This window comes from Myxocyprinus asiaticus, chromosome 32 (assembly GCF_019703515.2).
Source record: "Myxocyprinus asiaticus isolate MX2 ecotype Aquarium Trade chromosome 32, UBuf_Myxa_2, whole genome shotgun sequence".
Taxonomy (NCBI): Eukaryota; Metazoa; Chordata; class Actinopteri; order Cypriniformes; family Catostomidae; genus Myxocyprinus; species Myxocyprinus asiaticus.
In genome coordinates this window covers 7,432,788-7,455,299 of record NC_059375.1, presented here as the reverse complement: position 1 = coordinate 7,455,299, position 22,512 = coordinate 7,432,788, and the positions used below count along the sequence as shown (strand labels likewise).

Here is a 22,512-nt window from a genome sequence, read left to right as displayed (position 1 = left end):
CACTTTCCCACAAACAAGTCCAAATTACCCAATCCTCTAGATACCCCTTCTTCAAAAGCTGCCACTCTCCCCACTTCCGCACACCACTCCGGAAATGATGGTGCTCCGTCCGACTTCCAACCCCTTAAAATAACTTGTCTGCCAATCATAACACTTGTCAGAACACAATTTTTTATAAATTTGTCCACCAAATATATGACCGCCCCATCGCCCAAAATACAAAGTCTGGGGCAAAGTAAAACTTGAGTGCCCAAAACGTCACACAAATAACTCTGAACCCTCAACCAAAAATCTTGAATCTTAACACACCCCAAAAGACTTGAGTTGTGTCTCCAACTTCTGATTGGCATCGCCAGTAGGTGGTTGTGTCTTTAAGACCAAGCCTATATAATCTAGAGGGGGTCCAATAAAATCTGTCAAATTTTAAATTGCATAAGGCGAACCCTTGCATCTCTAGATGCAGACTTGACATTTTTTAGAATCCTAGTCCACACTCCTTCCTCCAATACCAATTTCAAATCTTTCTCCCATAATCTCTTGATAGAAGTTAAAGCTCCATCCCCCAGTCTCTGAATTAGCAGGGAGTAATACACTGATGCCTCATGACCTTTTCCAAAAGCAGCAATCACCTCTTCCAAAGCACCTGCTGCCTTTGGGGGTGTGGTACTCCCAAAAACAGAACAGAGCATGTGGTGCAGCTGTAAATACCTATAAAACTGAGATCTGGGAATTCGAAAATGATGACCCAAATTCTCAAAAGATCTCAACACTCCACTCTCATACAGAACACCAAGTGTAGTAACCCCACTCACAATCCACTCTGACCAACAGAAAGGGGACTTGTTGATGCATAATTTGGGGTTCAGCCGTATGCTTGAGGCAACATTTAAATTAATGTCCGAATTAAATACTCTGGCCACTCTTGTCCAAATCACGTGCAAATGTGAAATAACGGGGTGTGACTTAACTTCTCCAGTTAGTTTGATAGAAAGGCTTTGCAATGGCAAAATAGGGGCAAGGACTTCCTGTTCAATAGAAAACCAGGGAGAGGCTCTTTCAGGTGGAAGCAACCAATGAGCCAAATGCCTGAGACCGAACGCATAATAATAAAACAAAATCTTGGGTAGGCCTAGCCCACCTTTGTCAATAGGCCTATATAATTAGTTGAAATGTAGTCTGGGACGTTTACCATTCCAAATAAAGGACTTTGCTATGCTATCAAATTGCTTGAAATAAGAGAGGGGGACATATATAGGGAGTGACTGTAGCAGGTAGTTGAATTTTGGAATACAGTTAATTTTAATAACATTAAACTTCCCAATCATCGATAAATGTAATGAAGCCCACCTGTCCACATCGCTCGAAAACCTTTTTATTAAAGGGTCAAAATTAACTAACTAAATCAGACAAATTTGCTGGGAATAAAATACCCAAATACTTAATGTCCTGTTTGGGCCACTGGAAGGCACGCGGCTGGAAGACCGTTACTGGACAGTACGCTGTCAGAGCCAAAGCTTCGGATTTAGACCAATTGACTTTGTATCCTGAGGAATTAATAATTCTGTGGAGGCAAGACATAGATCTAGTAGGGTCAGAGACAAATAATAAAATATCATCTGTGTAAAGCAGAAGCTTATGGGCCACACCTCCCGCCATCACCCCTGGAAAATCCTCCTCCTTTCTTATCGCAGCTGCTAATGGTTCCAGGGCAAGACAGAACAATAATGGGGAAAGAGGGCAACCCTGCCGAGTGCCCCTATTCAGAGTAAAATAATCTGAAATTAATCCATTTGTTTGTACCGCTGCTACAGGGTGTCTATAAAGTAACTTAATCCAACCAATAAATGTACTCCCGAACCCATACATTTCCAAAATCATAAAAAGATAATCCCATTTTACCATATCAAAGCCTTTTTGGCGTCAAGTGAGATGGCAGCTACCAGAAACTGATAATTCGCTTCTGACCACATGATATTGATGAAACGCCTAATGTTATCAGAAGAGCTACGGCCCTGAATAAACCCCACCTGATCTATATGTATAAGAGATGTCATAACTTTACCTAATCAGTTAGCCAAAATTTTGGACAACATCTAACTGGATCAGGGAAATTGGACGGTAACTTTTACACTCGCTTGAATCTTTTTCCTTTTTAAGTATCAGAATGATCCGGGCTTGTGTCATGGTTGGGGGAAGCTTTCCATTCTTTAATGATTCTGTATAAACTTCTAACAAAAGTGGAGCCAATTCTGTAGCATAAGATCTAAAAAATTCAGCAGTAAAACCATCTGGCCCCGGAGCTTTGCATGTAGGTAAGGCCTTCATTACCTCGTCAAGCTCCTCCAAGGTTATCTCAGAATCAAGACAATTTTTCTCAGTTGTCAATTTAGGGAGTTCTAATGGTTCCACAAATTTCTAATATCTTCATCAGTAGACGAAGACGTGGAACTATAAAGATCAGGATAGAACTCTTTAAAGGCATTAATATCAATGGCCGAGGTAAAAATTAATGGTAGAAAAAGACTCTCTCTGCTTTATATACAGTTGTGCTCAAAATAGGGATGTGCGCTACGACTAATTTGACTGTCGTTAAACGGAAGTTTTGTAACCGACTAGTCGACTAGTCTAAAGAGAAACCAACCTTCAGAAAACAGTAAAAAAAAAAAAGTGTGTTTATGCGACCCATTTAAAATACTTAATCTATTCCAAATCCGATGCTAAATTCCACTGAAAAGGGGCATTCATCTACGACATCCTCGCCTTGAATTATGATCATTGTACATTAAATATAGAACATGACACGCATTCACTGAATCAACATTAGCGAATATTTAACAGACATATTTATTGAAAACAATTGAATGAATACTGCAGGATCAATGGAACAACCATTAAAAGTCTGTTCTAAACGGAAATCACCAAGTAAAAGTTACTTAACATATTAAAACAGTCAGGACATTGTTGAAAATAATTAACAGGTAAGCCAAATCTATGAGAGAGAAAAAAATGCTCTGAAAAGTTGCGCGTATTTCACGAGGTGCAGTCGTGCATTAACCATTGATCTAATATGACAGCTGTTCGGTAAAGAACGTTAACCAATAACAGTTACGATGTAAAAAATAAATACAAATAGCTATAGGATAGAAAAAAATAGGCCTGTGATGTAGCCTACAATAAACCTAATGTATTCTAAACATGACTTGTGCACAGAATAAAATATAGTTTAACCCATTCAGCAGTCGGCACCTTGTTGAAAATAGCCTTCTTAATCAGCAGATTAAAAAAATGGCATACCTAGCCTAAAACAGTTATTTTCTAGGCTACTTACTCAAAAGCATAATTTTTTGGATGAGCAAAATTAACCCGTCGACATGGTAAGACAGGACTAGACTCACCTGAGGCGCCTGTCCTGCGCTTGAAAAAGCCCGCTCAGTGGAAAAATAACATACAAGCATGCACAGATTTAAAGAAGACTCCCGCACCACCGAAGTGATTTCATTACTACTTTGCTGAGTTTGCTTGTCTAGTGAGAGGACATTTTCCTGTGCACGCCACGAGTGAGAGAGGGAAGAAGCACGCGCAGCCTAAGGTATAATTAAACTCTGTATCTGCTCCAGATATCCTCTTTTTAAATAATATTTGTATTATTAATTCTATTTAAAATATGTAATATTAATATGCAGCCTCTGTAAAAATATAAAGCCAAATGTAAATGTGTAAAAATTATGTAGGGCTTTACTGGTTGTTTAGCATCAGAAACTTTAGTCGACTAGTCTCTCACATCCCTTGCTCAAAAGTTTGCATACCCTTGAAGAATTGGTAATATATGTACCATTTTTAAAGAAAACATGAGTGAGCAGGCAAAACACATTTCTTTTATTTCTTTTGGGATTCATATTCAACTGTAGGTTATAACAGAATGGCACAATCATAAAACAAAACATGGAAACAAAGAAAAAAATGAAATGACCCCTGTTCAAAAGTCTGCATACCCTTAGTTCTTAATACTCCGTATTGCCCCATTTAGCATCAATTACAGCGTGCAGTCTTTTGTAATAGTTGTCTATGAGGCCCCAAATTCTTGCAGGTGGTATAGCTGCCCATTCATCTTGGCGAATTGCCTCCAAGTCATGCAAAGTCTTAGGTCGTCTTGCATGAACCGCACGTTTGAGATCTCCCCAGAGTGGCTCGATGATATTAAGGTCAGGAGACTGTGATGGCCATTCCAGAACCTTCACCTTTTTCTGCTGTAACCACTGGAGGGTCAACTTGGCCTTGTGCTTAGGGTCATTGTCGTGCTGGAATGTCCAAGAGCGTCCCATGCACAGCTTTCGTGCAGAAGAATGCAAATTGTCTGCCAATATTTTCTGATAACATGCTGCATTCATCTTGCCATCAGTTGTCACAAGATTCCCCGTGCCTTTAGACCTGTTGACCCCTCTCCATACAAAGCTCTATTTTGGTCTCGTCACTCCAAATTACAGTGTGCCAGAAGCTGTGAGGTGTGTCAAGGTGTTGTCGGGCATATTGTAACCGGGCTTTTTTGTGGCATTGGTGCAGTAAAGGCTTCTTTCTTGCAACTCGACCATGCAGCTCGTTTTGTTCAAGTATCGTCGTATTGTGCTCCTTGAAACAACCACATCATCTTTTTCCAGAGCAGTCTGTATTTCTCCTGAGGTTACCTGTGGGTTTTTCTTTGTATCCCGAACAATTCTTCTGGCAGTAGTGGCTGAAATCTTTCTTGGTCTGCCGGACCTTGGCTTGGTATCAAGAGATCCCTGAATTTTCCACTTATTAATAAGTGATAGAACAGTAGTGACTGGAATTTTCAAGGCTTTGAATATCTTTTTATATCCTTTTCCATCTTCATAAAGTTCCATTACCTTGTTACGCAGGTCTTTTGACAGTTCTTTTCTGCTCCCCATGTCTCGGTATCTAGCCTGCTCAGTGCATCCACATGAGAGCTAACAAACTCATTGACTATATATACACAGGCACTAATTGCAATTTAAAAAGCCACAGGTGTGGGAAATTAACCTTTAATTGCCATTTAAACCTGTGTGTGTCACCTTGTGTCTGTAACAAGGCCAAACATTCAAGGGTATGTAAAATTTTGATCAGGGCTATTTGGGTGATTTCTGTTATCATTATGATTTAAAAAGGAGCCAAACAACTATGTGATGATAAATGGCTTCATATGATCACTGTCCTTAAATAAAAGACAGTTTTTTGCATGATCAGTGATATTTCTGCCAGGGTATGCAAACTTTTGAGCACAACTGTATCTAGCCAAAAGCTTCCCTGCTTTGTCTCCCGACTCAAAATATGACTGTCTTGCCCTGAATAACCAAAACTCCATTTTCCGTAACAAAATAGTATTATATCTGCATTTCAATTGGGTCAATTCTCTGAGGCCATCAGATGACATTCTTCGCTTCAGCTCTGCACTTTTAATATTCCCTTCCAACTCCACGAGCTCTCGTGCTTTGGATTTTTTGGTAAATGAGGCATACTGTATGATCCGACCCCTAAGAACCACCTTAAGTGCTTCCCAAGCCACGCCCACAGAAGACACTGAGGACCAATTGGTCTCCATATAAACATTGATTTCAGTCTTTAACATTTGTTGGAAATCAGTATTTTGCAAAAGGGATACATTAAAGTGCCAACTATATGATTTCTTTTTCTCCGTATGTGGCAACATCTCTAAACTCACCAGGGCGTGATCTGAGACTAAGATGTTTCCAATTGAGCAATCCACAACAGATGAAATGAGGGACTTAGATATATATATAAAAAAACATCTCTTCTAGAATAAATCTTATGGACTGATGAAAAAAATGTATAGTCCCTACCAGATGGGTTCAAAAGTCTCCAAATATCTGTAAGACCAAGATTTTTACACATCCTGTGAAGTGTCAGTGTTGCTCTAGGGGGCTTGCACACTTTTGCTTCACTGTGATCAAGGACTGAGTCCATCAAAAGATTAAAGTCTCCTCCCAATATTATATCATGAGGGGTGCCGGCGGCTTGCAACATCCCTTCAAGATCAATAAAAAAGCCCTGATCTTCAACGTTAGGCATGTAAATATTAGCCAAAACCAACCTTTGCCCCTGAATTTCTGTTCAAACAATAATGATTCTCCTTAATTTATCTTTAATCTGTTTGAGAGATTTGAATTGTAGATGTTTATTTATCAATATAATGACTCCCCTGCTCTTACTTGAGCCAGCACTAAAGGAAACATGTCCACCCCATATCTTCCCATATTTTTCAGCTTCCTGCGAGGAAAGATGTATTTCTTGAAGAAACACTATATCACATTTCTTACACTTAAGAAAATAAATAACCTTCCTTCTTTTTATGGGGTGCCCCAAACCATTCACATTCCACGTGGAGAAAGATAACCCACTCATATTAACATTTGACATTTTGATATAATAGAAAAAATAGATTGTGTGTCAAAAACAAGATTATACAGACCACGTTCCAACATTAATGAAACAATCAAACCCATGTAAGCCTTGAGAGCCCCCTGCGACAACTTTGCTATCGGATTGCTCAAGTCCGGTGCTTCTGCACACATTGTATGAGGCAAAATTACATAACAGAAAATACTTTGGACAAACAAACCCCAGCCAATAGGCAGAATAAACACAAAGAACATGTAGATTCATTCACAGAACTGTCTTGAAGGTGTGTTCCTCCACAAAACAAATTCCAGCTGATATAAAGCCGCTCAGTTTCCTCGGACAGACAAACAAGTGTTCAGTGAGCCGGCTGTTTATGAGTGCAGCAGATGATGTAATCATTCCAATGTCCCGCAGAAATACTCCACAAAACAATCTCCAGCCAACAGGAGGCATAAGCACAAAGAACGAACGGATTCATCCACAAGTGTCCCGAAGCAGTGTTATTCCACAAAACAAACTCCAGCCGCTAGGTGGAACCAGCACAAAAAAAAAAAAAAAAAAAAACAGGCAAACCCGGTTCCTCGGATGGTCCAGAGTATATTGAGCGAGTCAAATTCCCTCTGAGGCCGCATAAAAAAATACACCGTGATTCAGTCAACTTTATGAAAGACATCTTTTTTGTTGGCATGTAGATATTTTGCGGCCATCCTTAGTATCCATTCTCAATCTGGCCGGGAACTTCAGTGTAAAAGTGATCTTCCGTCCATGCAAAAGTTTCTTGAAGGAGTGTTATTCCACAAAACAAACTCCAGCCGCTAGGCGGAACCAACACAAACGGAAACAAAAATGGTGCACAGCTTCCTCAGACAGCCAAAGTACAGTGAGTTAATCCACTCTGGAGCTACACGAGAACCACCAAATGGCTTTCACCCATTGTTTCTATGAAGGACAGTGCTTGCTTGGGACACATAAATACTTTGCGGCCATCAGTAGTATCTATTCTCAGTTTGGCCAGAAACATCAGTGCAAAAGCGATTTTCCGTTGATGTAAGAGTTTCTTACATTCCTTGAATCGATCGCGTTTCTCTTGTCGAATTCGCAAAGTCCGGGAACAAGAAAATATTGTGATTCTTCCAAGAAAGCTTTCCTTTGCTCCTCGCCTCGTGCAACACAAGATCTTTATCGGATGATCTCAGAAATTTGGCCAGAATTGATCGGGGTCTGTCCCCCTCAGTAGATCTGCGAGCCAAGACTCTGTGAGCTCGCTCGATTTCCAACTTATGGCCTGTTATGTCGAGCAGACTCGGGAAGAGCTCATCTAGGAATTTCTCCATATCTCTGCCTTCTTCATGCTCAAGAATTCCAACAATCCGTACATTATTTAGTTGGCTCATATTTTCCAAATCTTCCAGTTTTTCCAAAATGTTTTCCACGTCTATTTTGGTTGCGAGCGACCAGATTCCCTTTCTGATGACTTCAGATAATCGATCCGTTTCTCAACATCTGCCACTTTTGTATCCAATTCAGAGAATTTTCTTTCCATCGCCGTAATCGATCGACGTATTACAGCGAGATCTTCCAAGTCAGCAACAGCCTTCATCAGCGTCACGGACATGTTGGACAGTTGACGCTGGATTTCTCCCACTGCACCGTTCAAATTGAGTTCCTGGTCCGCAGACCCGTCAGAGATTTCAGCTTGAGCACGAAAGTGTCTTTTAATGTCTCCAGAGCCCGATGATTTTGACTTCTTTGCCATGTTTACCTCAAAGAACAAATATGTAGCTGGGTGTATCGAATCTCACCGGATTATAACATGAAAATAATTTATAAACTAGCAAAGTGCACAGAGCTCGCCGTTTACACGTCTGCTCCTCGCATGGCGTCCATAAAAAGTAAATCTTTAAGATTCTAGTCATTTGTGTGGTTTCTCTCTCTACTCTCTTTCCCTTTTGACCTGTTATCGAGATAGACGTAATGAGTACCCCTGAATTACAGGTACGATGCCACTGGCTGCACAGGAGCAAGCTCTGGTTGAAGACCTGCTGTATGTGCTGATTGGTGTGGATGGGAGAGACATCACTGCTCAGCCTGTGCTGGGTAGACAGAGCCGCTCCTTCATAGTAGATCCTTCCCTGGACATGTCCATCAAAGAGCTCGTCAACCGGATATTACCTGTCGCGTCTTGTTACTCCACTATCACACGGTTAGTAAATTATATGACCATTCTTGATTGTAATAGGGCTGTCAACAGGGCTGAGATACTAAATTAGATTTTTTACCTTAAATATGATCAAAATTCAAATTAAATTAGTCAGCAGATTTTTAAATTGACGCTGTTTCCTTGGTCCACAAGAGTAGGACTATGTATTTCTATGTATTCATCTATGTAATGAATACATAGAAACCATACAGCACCGTGTTATATTATTGCAAAGAACATTTATTGCTTTTAAGAACAGCAATACCTTCAGGCATTTGGAAATTGCTCCCAAGGATACATTTATTTTCTGAAGTCTTGGCTGATTTCTTTTGATTTTTCCATGATGTCAAGCAAAGAGGGACTGAGTTTGAAGGTAGGCCTTAAAATACATCCACAGGTACACCTGTTTTGATTTTGGATTTTGGTTTTGATTGGTCGGTTTGTCACAGAAAGAAAAAACTTCACAGGAAGTGGCGAAGTCACGCAGTCAGTGACGGACAGACATGATTGTTTACACGGCTGGTCCATGCGGTAATTAATTATTCACGTTCAAACAGACAAACACCGGTATCACCGCTGGTTGGACGCTAGGTACTATGGGGTAATTTTCGTTAAGCAGGGTTAGGGTTAAGCCTACACAATAAAGCAAGACACCTTTATTTTTTTATTTATTTTAACAAAAAATTCAAATGAAACTGGAAAACAATTAAGTGCAATTAAAATGTGTGGTGTTCAACTTTTTGAAAGAGGGCTTTACAACTGTTGTGAAGGGCAGCATCTCTCTGGCAAAGAACCTTCTTCATCTGTGCATTCTCTACCAGTCGTGTATTTCATTGTCCGGGAAAATACATCATGTGTGTGAATACATTTGTTTTGTTCCCTCCTTCACAATATATATCGTGTGTGTGTGTGTGTGTGTGTGTGTGTATGTATATATATATATATATATATATATATTTATCCAATTACATCGGCAACCACCGGGCTGAGGGATCAGTGAATATTCTTGCTTTAGTAATTTTGCATTGAAAATTAAATACATTTATTTAAAAAAGGAAAACTTAAATCAAATACATTTCTAATTTCAAATTGCACTCCAAACGAAACGAAAAAGCAATTAAAATAATATATATAAGTAACCACGTTTCCACTTACTGTCAGGCAAGTATCCGTCTAAACATGCAGGCAAAAAATGACTTACACAAATGAATACATAATAATTATAAATGTAAAAGTAATAATTATTATAATGATTATAATCACTAAAATATAAATCATGGTTTGAGGTGAATGTGTTTTGTATAGGCTGCAGAGTTGTGGTCACAATGAACTGCTCTGTGGAAATAAAGCGAACTGAATTCAAAGCACCTCCTGAGCTGAGATGTCTGAGGTAATTTACAGCACTCATAGACGATACTGTTCTTGCAAAAAAAAAAAAACAGAAAATGTTGCGTGTTCCACGAGACTGCACGCCTCCATACAAACAGCGTGTCATACATGTGCATAGATGGCTTTTCTGTCATCTGTTCTTAATAATATAATAAGTGTGTTTCTTCAAGCGTGTGTCTGTGTGTCTATGGGCAAATTATTTGTAATATTAATTTGATAATATTAATAGCCTAATAATAATAATAATTTAATACATTAATGGGAAAACTGCACGCCTCCATACAAACAGCGTGTCATACATGTGCATAGATGGCTTTTCTGTCATCTGTTCTTAATAATATAATAAGTGTGTTTCTTCAAGCGTGTGTCTGTGTGTCTACGGGCAAATTATTTGTAATATTAATTTGATAATATTAATAGCCTAATAATAATAATAATTTAATACATTAATGGGAAAACGAGTCAAATGTCGACTTGACATCGTCAAAGGCTATTGGCGATCACTCTGACCATTGTCGATCCCCGAGCTCATCTTCTGTCAGCACAACCCTAATGTGCATTTCTCTCTATAAATCAGAAAAATTTTCAGATAGTCTCCTTGCTGGTTTTTCCGACACATTCAGAATCATTACCGCTTTTGCTGCAGCTCGGTTCGTGCGTGCGCTTGTAAAATTTATATTTTAAAGGCTCATTATTATGGTTTAGTATTTCTCTGTAATGTAGAACATTGTTAGCAATGTTACTTATAATATTCTTTCTTAGCCCTGGAACTCAAACCATGTTCTGATGCCCCCCCCCCCCCCCCCCCAAAAAAATATATTTAAGTAACTAAATTAATATCATAAACGTACGACAACTAGTCGACTAATGGCTTAAACTAACGACTACTAGTAGACTAGGAAAATCTTTGGTTGGGGGCAGCCCTAGTATCTAGCAATCCCAAATGACTTTAAAGATCATGGAAAAGTCATGGAATTTCATTGGGTAAAAAGGGTATGTTCTGAAATCATTCTCTGAAAAGTAATGATGTAATCAGATTTAACATGGCTTGGTCACACACTTTGTCAGAAGCTCATTTTAAACATCATGTAAAATACTTGTAGTGCATCATTTAAGCTGTGTATTCTGTGTGTAGCTTCACTGAAGAGAAGTCATCGTTTGAGTATGGTCAAGTAAATCACGCCCTGACTGCAGCCATGAGGACTCTGATGAAGGAATATCTCATCCTGGTAACACAGCTGGAGCATCTTCACAGACAGGGCACGCTCTCCCTGCAGAAGCTCTGGTTCTACATACAGCCCACCATGCGCACCATGGAAATCTTGGCCTCCATCGGTAAACATGTCTACATGCAATTACTGCTGAAAAAGCAGCAATGAGCATTTTGAAAGGAGTTACGAGTTATTTATTTTTTTGTTTACTTTTTAATGAGCTTGTTCTTGCTCTTATAACAAGAGGCATTATATATATTTTTCATGTTATTGACTGCTGGTCTTTCTCTTTTATATATATTTGTTTATTGCAACAGCCTTCTAGTCAATAAAGCAGCAACACACAGCTTGTCTTGTTGAGATTTATGTGATGATATACCCTGTAGCCTGCTAATGAGCTTTCTCCCTGCTCTCTCTCTTTCATTTAGCCACCTCTGTTGATAAAGGTGAGTGTATGGGTGGGTCAACATTGAGTCTGCTTCATGATCGTACGTTCAATTACACCGGAGACAGCCAGGCTCAAGAGCTCTGCCTCTATCTAACCAAAGCAGCAAGCGTCCCGTACTTTGAAATACTTGAGAAGTGGATCTATAGGGGCATCATTAAAGATCCCTACAGGTAAGATCTGACCGCTGACCAACAGGGTTGTGTGCCATTCAGAACTAAATTGAGAATGCTTTTTATTCCAGTTCAATACTGGAATTTGAATTGAGTTGCAAACAGGATGCAGAATTGTAATTTGAATTTATGGAAGTAAATTTGAAAAGGAATGAAATGGTAATTATATTTTTACTTTTTCAGTAAGAATTACCCATAAACATGTTATTTTACACACAACATATGGGATATTTCCAGAAACATTAGATGGTGTTATTAATAGTCAATGCTTGAAATGCCACTGAAATGAAATTCATTTATATAAATTTCATTATATTTAAGAAATTCACATTCATTTTTTTGACCATAGTGGTAGAACACTTAAACTTTGTACACTGTATAATCACCAGATTCATATTTAGTTGTCAGTATTTATTTTTATAACAGTTGAGAAAATATATTCCATATATCAAGGAATATAAAGGCATAATTTGTAAATAAATAAATAATAAAAAAATGCTTTTACTCAAAAGAGTGTTGATGTTGTGTTGTTTTGTTTTGTTTTTTAAAATTGCAATTCAGTAAACTGCTTTTCCTGTCATTCCAATTCAAAATCCAATTCAATTAATTTTCCAACTCATAAATTGAAAGTGAGCCAATTCTTATATTCTCAATTTTGGCCAACCCTGCTGACCAATTTTGCTGATCATATGTCACAAAAGCTCTGTTTTCATCCACATATTTTTATGTGCATTTTGGGTTATCGCATAAAAACTGCTGGATGGATACACCAAGATGCAAATAAAAAAATCTCCAAAATGCAGATAAAAAACATATATGCTCGCTTGAGGTGGATACATTTTTTATTGGATAAGAAGAAATTCACACAAACTATGATGGAAATACATTTACCTAATAAACTCCTGTTGAATTTATAAGGAAGACAAGATGTGCATAAAAAAACCTCATGTGAATGAATAAATCCTTCATAACTGGACAAACCAGTGGACCAATCATCGCATCTGAAATATTGCTCTGGTCATCCTGAAATAACAATGTCTAGAAAATCCAAAAGAGTTTGCAGAGCAAATAAGTTGAATACAAACTTGTATTGTAAACAAAGAGCAGGTTTATTGACAGTTTGAAAAGTATTATTATTGATCCACATGGCAAAGACATAAGGAAGGAGGAACACACACATAGTGCTCCCAGAACTGTGTGACGTGCTGTCGCTCCCATACATGAGACAAGTTCTTTACAGGATTTTGTCTGTGTGCTCTAATGCAAGTATTTTATTAATAAAAGAGTCACAGTAGCTACAGTTTCTTTCGTCAAAGAAATGACGATTTGGTTCTTTTGAACACATGGGATGGAAACGCGGCTTTATTCGTACATTGTTTTTGCAATATTATATTTTTATACGCATAAATTAAATTCACAATGTGCATAGAAACAAGATGTGCTCATAATCAAATCTGAATAATTTTTAGTCCACAATTATTATGATACAAGTTTAATTAGAAGTAACCTTCTTGATCACATACAGTGTGTTTTTTTTATAGTGAATTCATGGTTGAGGAACATGAGCTGCAAAAAGAGAAGATTCAGGAGGATTATAATGATAAATACTGGGATCAGAGATACACTATCATCCAGCACAGGATTCCTGCCTTTCTTCAGAAGATGGCAGATAAGATATTAAACACAGGTGAGGCATTTACATATGTGACACATTATCTCTGTGTGTCTCTCTCTCTCTCTCTCTCTCTCTCTCTCTCTGTATGTATGTATGTATGTGTGTGTGTGTGTGTATGTATATATATATATATATATATATACACTGGTGGCCAAAAGTTTACAGATTTAATATACAGATTTTGCTCTTATGGAAAGAAATTGGTACTTTTATTCACCAAAGTGGCATTCAACTTATCACAATGTATAGTCAGGACTTTAATAACATGAAAAATTACTATTACAATTTGAAAAACAAATTCAGAACTTTTTAAACTACTTCAAAGAGTTCTCATAAAAAATCCTCCATGTGCAGCAATGACAGATTTGCAGATCTTTGGCATTCTAGCTGACAGTTTGTCCAGATACTCAGGTGACATTTCACCCACGCTTCCTGTAGCACTTGTCTAGTCTTGTCGGGCACTTCTCACGCACCTTACAGTCTAGCTGATCCCACAAAAGCTCAATGGGGTTAAGATCCATAACATTCTTTTCCAATTATCTGTTGTCCAATGTCTGTGTTTCTTTGCCCACTCTAACCTTTTCTTTTTGTTTTTCTGTTTCAAAAGTGTCTTTTTCTTTGCAGTACTTCCCATAAGGCCTGCACCCCTGAGTCTTCTCTTTACTGTTGTGCATGAAACTGGTGTTGAGCGGGTAGAATTCAATGAAGCTGTCAGCTGAGGACATGTGAGGCGTCTATTTCTCAAACTAGAGACTCTGATGTACTTATCCTCTTGTTTAGTTGTACATCTTGGCCTTCCACATCTCTTTCTGTCCTTGTTAGAGCCAGTTGTCCTTTGCCTTTGAAGACTTTAGTGTACACCTTTGTATGAAATCTTCAGTTTTTTGGCAATTTCAAGCATTATATAGCCTTCATTCCTCAAAACAATGATTGACTGACCAGTTTCTAGAAAAAGCTGTCTTTTTTTTTGTTGTTGCCATTTTTACCTAATATTGACCTTAAGACATGCCAGTCTATTGCATACTGTGGCAACTCAAAAACAAACACAAAGACAATGTTAAGCTTCATTTAACAAACCAAATAGCTTTCAGCATTGTTTGATATAATGGCAAGTGATTTTCTAGAACCAAATTAGCAATTTAGCATGATTATTCAAGGATAAGGTGTTGGAATGATGCCTGCTGGAAATGGGGCCTGTCTAGATTTGATCAAAAATGACTTTTTTCAAATAGTGATGGTGCTGTTTCTTACATAGTAATGTCCTGACTATACTTTGTGATCAATTGAATGCCACTTTGGTGAAATAAAGTACCAGTTTCCTTCTGAAACAGCAAAATCTGTACATTATTCCAAACTTTTGGCCGCCTTTGTGTGTGTGTATGTGTGTGTGTGTGTGTGTATATATATATATATATATATATATATACTGTATATATTAGGCATGTAACGATACTCAGATTTCACTATACGATGCATAGCCTTACGATATGAAACAATATGATACGAGCACCTACAAATGTTTCGCTCAGACTTATTCAAGGATGTCTTGTAAATCATAAATGCCACAAAAGTGTCTGACATTGGCAACAAAAAGCAGAAGTTCAAGTAACTTAAACAACAGCACTGCATTTATTTAGTTTGATTATTAAGAAAAACTAATATGAACTCAAAATGTTCATGTTTTTCTTGAGAAAAATAGTTTGTCTACACTCTAGTCATTTATATTTGAATAGCACTTTTCACAATACACATCGTTTCAAAGCAGCTTTATAGAAAATCATGCCTTGTCTGAAAGCCCCCTGTGAACAAGCTGAAGTGACTGTAACAAGGAAAAAACTCGTTTCAATGTTATTTGGTGGTGAAAAAAACTTAAGAACCTTAACTCTGGTTTTACGATATATGTACATAATCCCATATTATTTAGTGGTTTAAGCAAAAATCGATCAGAACACGCATTTGTTTTGCCCTCTTCTGCCGTTATTACCAGCTTATAACGTGCACAAGTGTTGTTCTCAAAGTTGTTTACATTTAGAAGTCAGAAGCAGATAATTATAAGTCTCATGTAATCACGGGTTTCTTACATTGTCGGTTTTTTGAATGAGCTGTTTTTGATAGTTATGACTCATAATTTATGAGCGTCTTACTGTGCATGTCACGCTCAGTGTCGGCTGGGAGAGGCGGCTGTTAAACTTACTGCTGCTGTTTCTTCCTCACAAATCCACCAATTTGCACAGTGATGTCAGCATAAATAAAACATCATATTTGATGTACTGTAGCACCAGGACATAACACCGTTGTTTGGCAGATTCGACAAGCTGTACCGCTACAGTATAATCTGCTTGGCGTTTGCCATCGATCTTCGATGTGTTGCTCTGTTTTCCTGTGCTCGCTCAATGCCGCCACTCCTGGGAGGAGACTGTTTCGCAGCTCTCAGTATTGTGCTGATTGGTTTTAATTATGATCTACTATTTCAGCTTATTATGTTGCGGAGCAAAGCATCACTATTGTAATCTCACATACTTATTATTCTTCTTCTTATTCCATACAAAATTTCAGCACCTAACTTGTCCCACATCGTTTGTAGTAGACCCATGAATTAGGTGTCAAATCAACCGGCCTGTTGATGACAGCTGTGCTATGACTTTACTAAGGGACTGGGGGTACGGTGCACCCCTGGGGGGCAAAAAACGTCCCAAAAAGGGTCTCGCCCATGAAAACATTTTTTTTCCCTATTATGGCAGTCAATGCAAGAAAGTTGTCAAATCATATCTCCCAATCAGAATGAGATAGAGACATGGGAGCAGGCTCATTTCAATCAGGCTACCAATCAGTCTTTAAGGATCATCTTGGAAATGGTGTAGCCATGCCCTAGCAACATTTTACGGGACCCTAGCAACCACCCCCCATTAACTTCCATTCAAAATGTCTCAGAAGGATATCTTCAGAACAGAATGTCCTGAACACTTGGGGATTGGCTCTTATGAGTCAGGTTTGTAAGCGGCCAATAAGAATCTCTCTGTTCACTGGCTAGCCACGCTCTGGCAACCATTTAGAGCACCTTAGCAACCAACACTATTGCTTTCACTTAGAGTGTGATATCTTCGGATCAGAATGTCCTAGAGACATGAGAGTTGGCTTGTTTTAATTGGGTGAGCAATCAGTCTACAACTATCATCATGGGAACTACTTAGCCACGCCCTAACAACCATTTAGTGCACCCTTGCAACCAAACCCCTTTGATTTCCATTCAGAAAGGCTGAGTGTGATATCTGCTGATCAGAATGTCCTAGAGACATGACAGTTGGCTTGTTTTAATTGGGTGAGCAATCAGTCTACAACTATCATCATAGGAACTACTTAGCCATGCCCTAGCAACCATTTAGTGCACCCTAGCAACCAAACACCTTTGACTTTCATTCAAAATCACTAAGATGGGTATCTCAGGATCAGAATGCCGTAGAGACTTCTGGGTTGACTTATTTCACTCAGGATAGCAAAAAGCCATGTTAAGTATCACCTTGGTAACTGCCTAGCAACCACATGGGCTTACCCTAGCAACCAAGTAACAAAACACATATCTCTGCACCAGAATATCGTAGACACTTCCGGGTTGACTTATTTCACTCAGGATGGCAAGGAGCCATGTTTAGTATCACCTCAGTAACTGCCTATCAACCAGATGGGGTTACCCTAGCAACCAAGTAACAAATCAAATATCTCTGCACCAGAAAATCATAGAGACTTCCGGGTTGACTTATTTCACTCAGGATGGGAAGTAGCCTTGATAAGTATCACCCTGGTAACTGCCTAGCAACCAGATGGGGTTACCTTAGCAACCAAGTAACAAAACACATATCTCTGCACCAGAGCATCATAGAGACTTCTGCTTTCATTCTCATGGTAGCAAGGAGCCTTTTCAGTATCACCTGGTAACTGCCTAGCAACCAAATGGGGTTACCCTAGCAACAAATTTGCCATTCAGAAAACAAGCAAAGGGTAGGGTTGCATAGGACTTCTTGCAGCTGGCTGTCTATCTGTATGATGTTCCTTCTGTCTTTCTGACTGTAAGACCTTCAAACTTCCAACTCTTCAAACTATTTTAAACTTTCAGACAAGGCTTTGTCAAGCCAACATAAATTTGTCTTCAAACTTTTACTGTCTAGTTACACTATAATGTGTTTATGTATCGTACGATACATATGGTATTGTATAGTGAGTGTTGTATCATATGATACGATGCAATATTTTTCTACACCCCTAATATATATATTTATATATTAGCTTAAAAGTTTTTTTCTAAATTAATTTGGTTCTTTCTCATCTCAGGGAAATATCTGAATGTAGTGCGAGAGTGCGGCCGTGATGTCACCTGTCCAGAAGCCAAAGAAGTTCTTTACACTCTTAAAGAGAGAGCGTATGTGGAGCAGATTGAGAAAGCATATTATTACGCCAGTAAAGTTTTGCTCGACTTCCTGATGGAGGAGAAGGAGCTTGTTTCACGCCTGAGGTAAACCTTCAATTTCTGAAATACTTTCTAATATGACTATGTGATTGCTTTTTTACATCATCTTATAAATTTGATGTGATGTAGGGCTATTATAATTTGACTTTTAAATCTTCTGTTCAACAAAAATATCTACATAAACCTTCAACTTCTGAAATATGTTCAGAGTATGTGATTGCTTTTAAAATCAAAATATATTTTTGATGTAAACCTACATTTTGTGGTGCAGGTCGATCAAGCATTACTTCTTAATGGATAAAGGAGACTTCTTTGTGCATTTTATGGATCTGACGGAGGAGGAGTTGAAGAAGCCAGTTGATGACATCATCCCTCCACGGTTGGAGGCCCTGCTGGAGCTGGCTCTGAGGATGAGCACTGCCAACACAGATCCCTTCAAAGATGATTTAAAGGTGATATGCTTAACTGTTTTCCAACCAGTTAGTTCTTAGTAACCTCAAAATTGGTATTTGATGTACACTTACCAGTCAAGAGTTTGGACACACTTGACTGAATTTGTTTCTCATGATCTTTAAAACCTGTTGACCTTATGCTTAAATGCCTTAGATAAAAATAAACTGTGCCTACCAGAGTTTCCGCTAAGAAATTTTGGTGCCAGCCAATGTGTCTGGGAATGATAAATTTTGCCGGACAATTTGGAAAAAATCTGGTCATCTTATTTTTTTTGTTTATTCTGCGCTGTAACGCAATGGACTATGCATAATAATGCGATTATAATAATGACACAATCGAGTCAAATGAACGATAAACGTTTGTTCATTATAGCTGCTTTTCCATAAAAAATAAAAAAAACGTCAGTTTAGATGACACTTAATATTTTTAAAAAAAATTCAACAGGGTGCTGTTGTAATGTGATTCTAAAGTGAGAAGCTTCTTACGGAAACACAAAATGGGAATAACGCAGGTTGCTTTTGCCAGTGTGCGGCATACAATGTGCTGTAGTCACGGATTAGGACTCCGCAAGCTTCGGCAAAAGTTTAAACCTCCATGGCAGCGAAGCGCTGTTATCATTGGCATGATTGGCTCTTTTACAGGTAAAAGAGTCAATTGCCTTTTAGATACAGACATCGCCTGCCAATCATCTTGAGAACGAGCATGTGCATTAGTCAAGTCATTTTTATTTGTATAGCGCTTTTCACAACACACATCGTTTCAAAGCAGCTTTATAGGAAATCATGTATCAACAAAAAATGAAACTGTAATATCTGTAAAGTCTTAGAATGATCATTGTGTAGTTTGATTAAATATGATTGTAAATTGTGTATAGAAATTAAATAATAATTGTATTTAGAAACCCTGTGAGCAAGCTGAAGGCGACTATGGCAAGGAACACAAAACTCCATAAGATGTTGGTTAATGGAGAAAAATAACCTTGGGAGAAAAAAGGCTCACTGTGGGAGCCAGTTCCCCAATATTAGTTATTTATGTGCAATGCAAGACATGGTTTTAAATGTGTAAATTAAGTAAGCATTAAGGTCCATTGTTTTGTTTTTTGTTTTGTTTTTTTTTAAAAAGAAAATATTTTTTTTTTAACTAAGATTCATGACTAATGTCTTTGAAGTCCATTCTAGATTAACTACAGAAGTTCACATTGATGCATTGTCCTTTGAGTTAGCTGTACAAGCTGGAAAAATTGAATTTTTTTTTGTGTAGTCTGAGGTAAAGAAGCACAATTTATGATACCAGTGTTGGCAGTTTTACTGCTGATTTGAAATATATACTTTGATTGTAATCTTGACCAACTGTTTTGGAGATTTCGGTCTTTCCCCATTCAAGTAGATAGGAGCTGCACTGTCATGACTGGAAATAGCTTCCCAGGAGCATTCCAAAGATGGCCGACAGTGGACTGACTTGCTAGAAAGACTTTGGCTGCGCTTTGACGACAAAAAACAAAAAAATAATTAAAGACTCCAACAAAATATGATAATGCAGTTATAAAAACTGCTGCCTTGGAATTAAGATCGCGCTGATTTTGTTTCTCTATTTTCATCTATCTAATGTTTACTTCACAGCAGCCATTTGCGCATCGTTGGTTGCTTGGTAACAGACATGAGAGTTGATTGTTGAACTCGATGGAGTGGTTTAGGATTTCCTAACTTAGAGATAAGATAAGATTTTCTAAGATAAGATAAGAATCCTAAATCAAGTTAAGATGATGCATTTTGGAAATGTTATTCTGTAATAGCTTTTGTCCTAAATGAAATTGCCACGGTTACCAAACAGATAAGATAGAATTCCAAAGTTAGGATCTTTCTGTAATATGCCCCCTAGGGGCTATCATGGGAAATGCTAACCTTCTTTTTTTTTCTCATCCAGATTGACCTGATGCCCCATGATGTCATCACCCAGCTGTTGCGTGTTCTCGCCATAGATACCAAGCAAGAGAAAGCCATAATTAATGCAGAGCCCACAGAGGTGTCACTCAGTGGCTTAGAGGCTTTCTCCTTTGACTACATCGTCAAGTGGCCCCTTTCACTTATAATTAACCGGTATTCAGCTTTTCTATATGGCAGGATTCTTTTCAATTCAAAAAATTAATTTAGGCGGTAATCATGGCCCTATACAGTGTGTATAGAAAGTCATCATACCTTGTCAAAATCCTTATCATTTGTCACATTACACCCTGGAAATGTAAATAAATACAATCGAACCTTTTCCCGCTGTATTTACACATTATAACCTTCAACATCAAAATGAAAATAACATGTAAAAAAATTCTGAACAATTAGTAAAAATTAATTAGTAAAATACTAATTAGATAAGTGATCAGCCCCCTAAGAGTTTGTCTGTTCAGTGAGGATTCCATTACTAAGTAGTGCATGGTAATGAATTCAAGAATTCATCATGGTTGGAAAGGTGCTTTCAAAAGGGCTCCAAGATAAAATTGTGGAAATGCACAGGTTAGGAGAAAGGTACAAAAAGATTTCAAAGGCTTTAACTATCCCTCTGAGTACCGTTCAGAGCATTATTAAGAAGTGGAAAGTGTATGGCACCACCAAAACCTTGCCTGGATTGTACCATCCCTCCAAACTGGATGACCATGCCAAGAGGATAATAGCCATATTTCCACTATCAGGCCAATGCATGACAAGGCCAGTTGCATTCCCACTGTCATTTCCGGGGCTTTCTCAGGGACAATGAACAATGGCATTTGGCCCAGCGATTACCGCTGTTAGTGGAGAGACCACTCGGAACACCATGGCACAGTCACAGTCGGTGAGTTGTCAACGCTAACTTATCTTGCTGTTTACATAAACTCGATATTCTAGATAACTAGATAACACGATACCTCAGCTTGAGCTTTTCTCTTGCTTCTGAAATGGGCGGGGTGTGTGACGTTGGCACCCCAACGGCGTATTAAGGGCAGGTTTTTGGGAAACGCTATTGTTATTGGCCCGATGGTGGGAACGCAGTTCAATTTTGGTCTTGTTGCTCAAGGTCCGAGGCTATTGGCCCCTGCTGGCCAGTTGATAGGCCCGATAGTGGAAAGTGGCTATTGATCAGGGAAGCTATCAAGAGGCCAAAGTCAACTCTGAAGGATTTACAAGCCCTTATGGCTGAGATTGATTGGTCTGTGCATGTGACAACAATCTCCAAAGTTTTACATAAAGCTGGCCTATATGGCAGGGTGGAAAGAAAGAAGCCTCTTCTGAAACACTGACACACTAAGTCTTTTTGGAGGATTCTGATGCCATGGGGCAAAAGGTTTTATGGTCAGATGAGAAAAAAATTGAACTTTTTGAACTGAACTCCAAGTGTTATGTTTGGAGAAAACCAAACACAGGACACCACCCAGAACATACCATACCTACTGTGAAGCATAGTGGTGGAAAATGGATGCTGCCATGTACACCCAAATTCTTGAGGAAAATCTGTGGCCCTCTGCTCGACACCTGAAGATGGGCAGGTGGTTCGCCTTTCAGCACGGCATTGGCCCTAAATAAACCGGCAAAAAAACAATGCAGTTGCTTAAAGGGATAGTTCATCCAAAAATGAAAATTTTCTCATCATTTACCCATCCTCATCCCATCCCAGATGTATATAACATTCTTTCTTCAGCAGAACACATTTGAAGAAAAATAGAAAAAAAATACCTTATCTCAGAAGGTCCTTAAAATACAAGTGGATGGTGATACGACCTTTGGAGCTCCAAAAAGAACAGACAGTCAGCATAAATGTCATCCATACTCCACTGGTTAAATTAATGTCTTCTTAAGTGAAACAAACGCTTTTGGTGCGAAAAAGATCAATATTTAAGTACTTTTTAACTATAAATCATTGCTTCCGGTCAGCAGCAGTACGCGTGTGTGACATAATTGCGTTGGCACGTTCACGCGAGAACAGACACACGTGCGACACACCCGGAAGAGGGGCGCTGTTTACAACTGAGTAGGTGGATCTCTGTGCAGAAGCTTCTTTGGTTTTGGTTTAGATCTGTATTTGTATCTGTATGTTTTGATTTCAGGCTGTAAGACAAAAAAAA

At 38.5% G+C, this 22,512-nt stretch overlaps 1 protein-coding gene across 1 annotated transcript in view; it reads left to right on the top strand.

The window, feature by feature from the left end:
* LOC127422906 (gamma-tubulin complex component 2-like) overlaps positions 1 to 22,512 on the top strand; it is a 36,068-nt gene that overhangs the window by 5,903 nt on the left and 7,653 nt on the right. Inside the window, exons 6-12 of the mRNA XM_051666744.1 lie at positions 8,410 to 8,617; positions 11,139 to 11,338; positions 11,643 to 11,832; positions 13,374 to 13,519; positions 17,834 to 18,014; positions 18,241 to 18,421; positions 20,346 to 20,518. Coding sequence (XP_051522704.1) covers positions 8,410 to 8,617; positions 11,139 to 11,338; positions 11,643 to 11,832; positions 13,374 to 13,519; positions 17,834 to 18,014; positions 18,241 to 18,421; positions 20,346 to 20,518 — 1,279 coding nt within the window. The remainder of the gene's footprint in view (positions 1 to 8,409; positions 8,618 to 11,138; positions 11,339 to 11,642; positions 11,833 to 13,373; positions 13,520 to 17,833; positions 18,015 to 18,240; positions 18,422 to 20,345; positions 20,519 to 22,512) is intronic.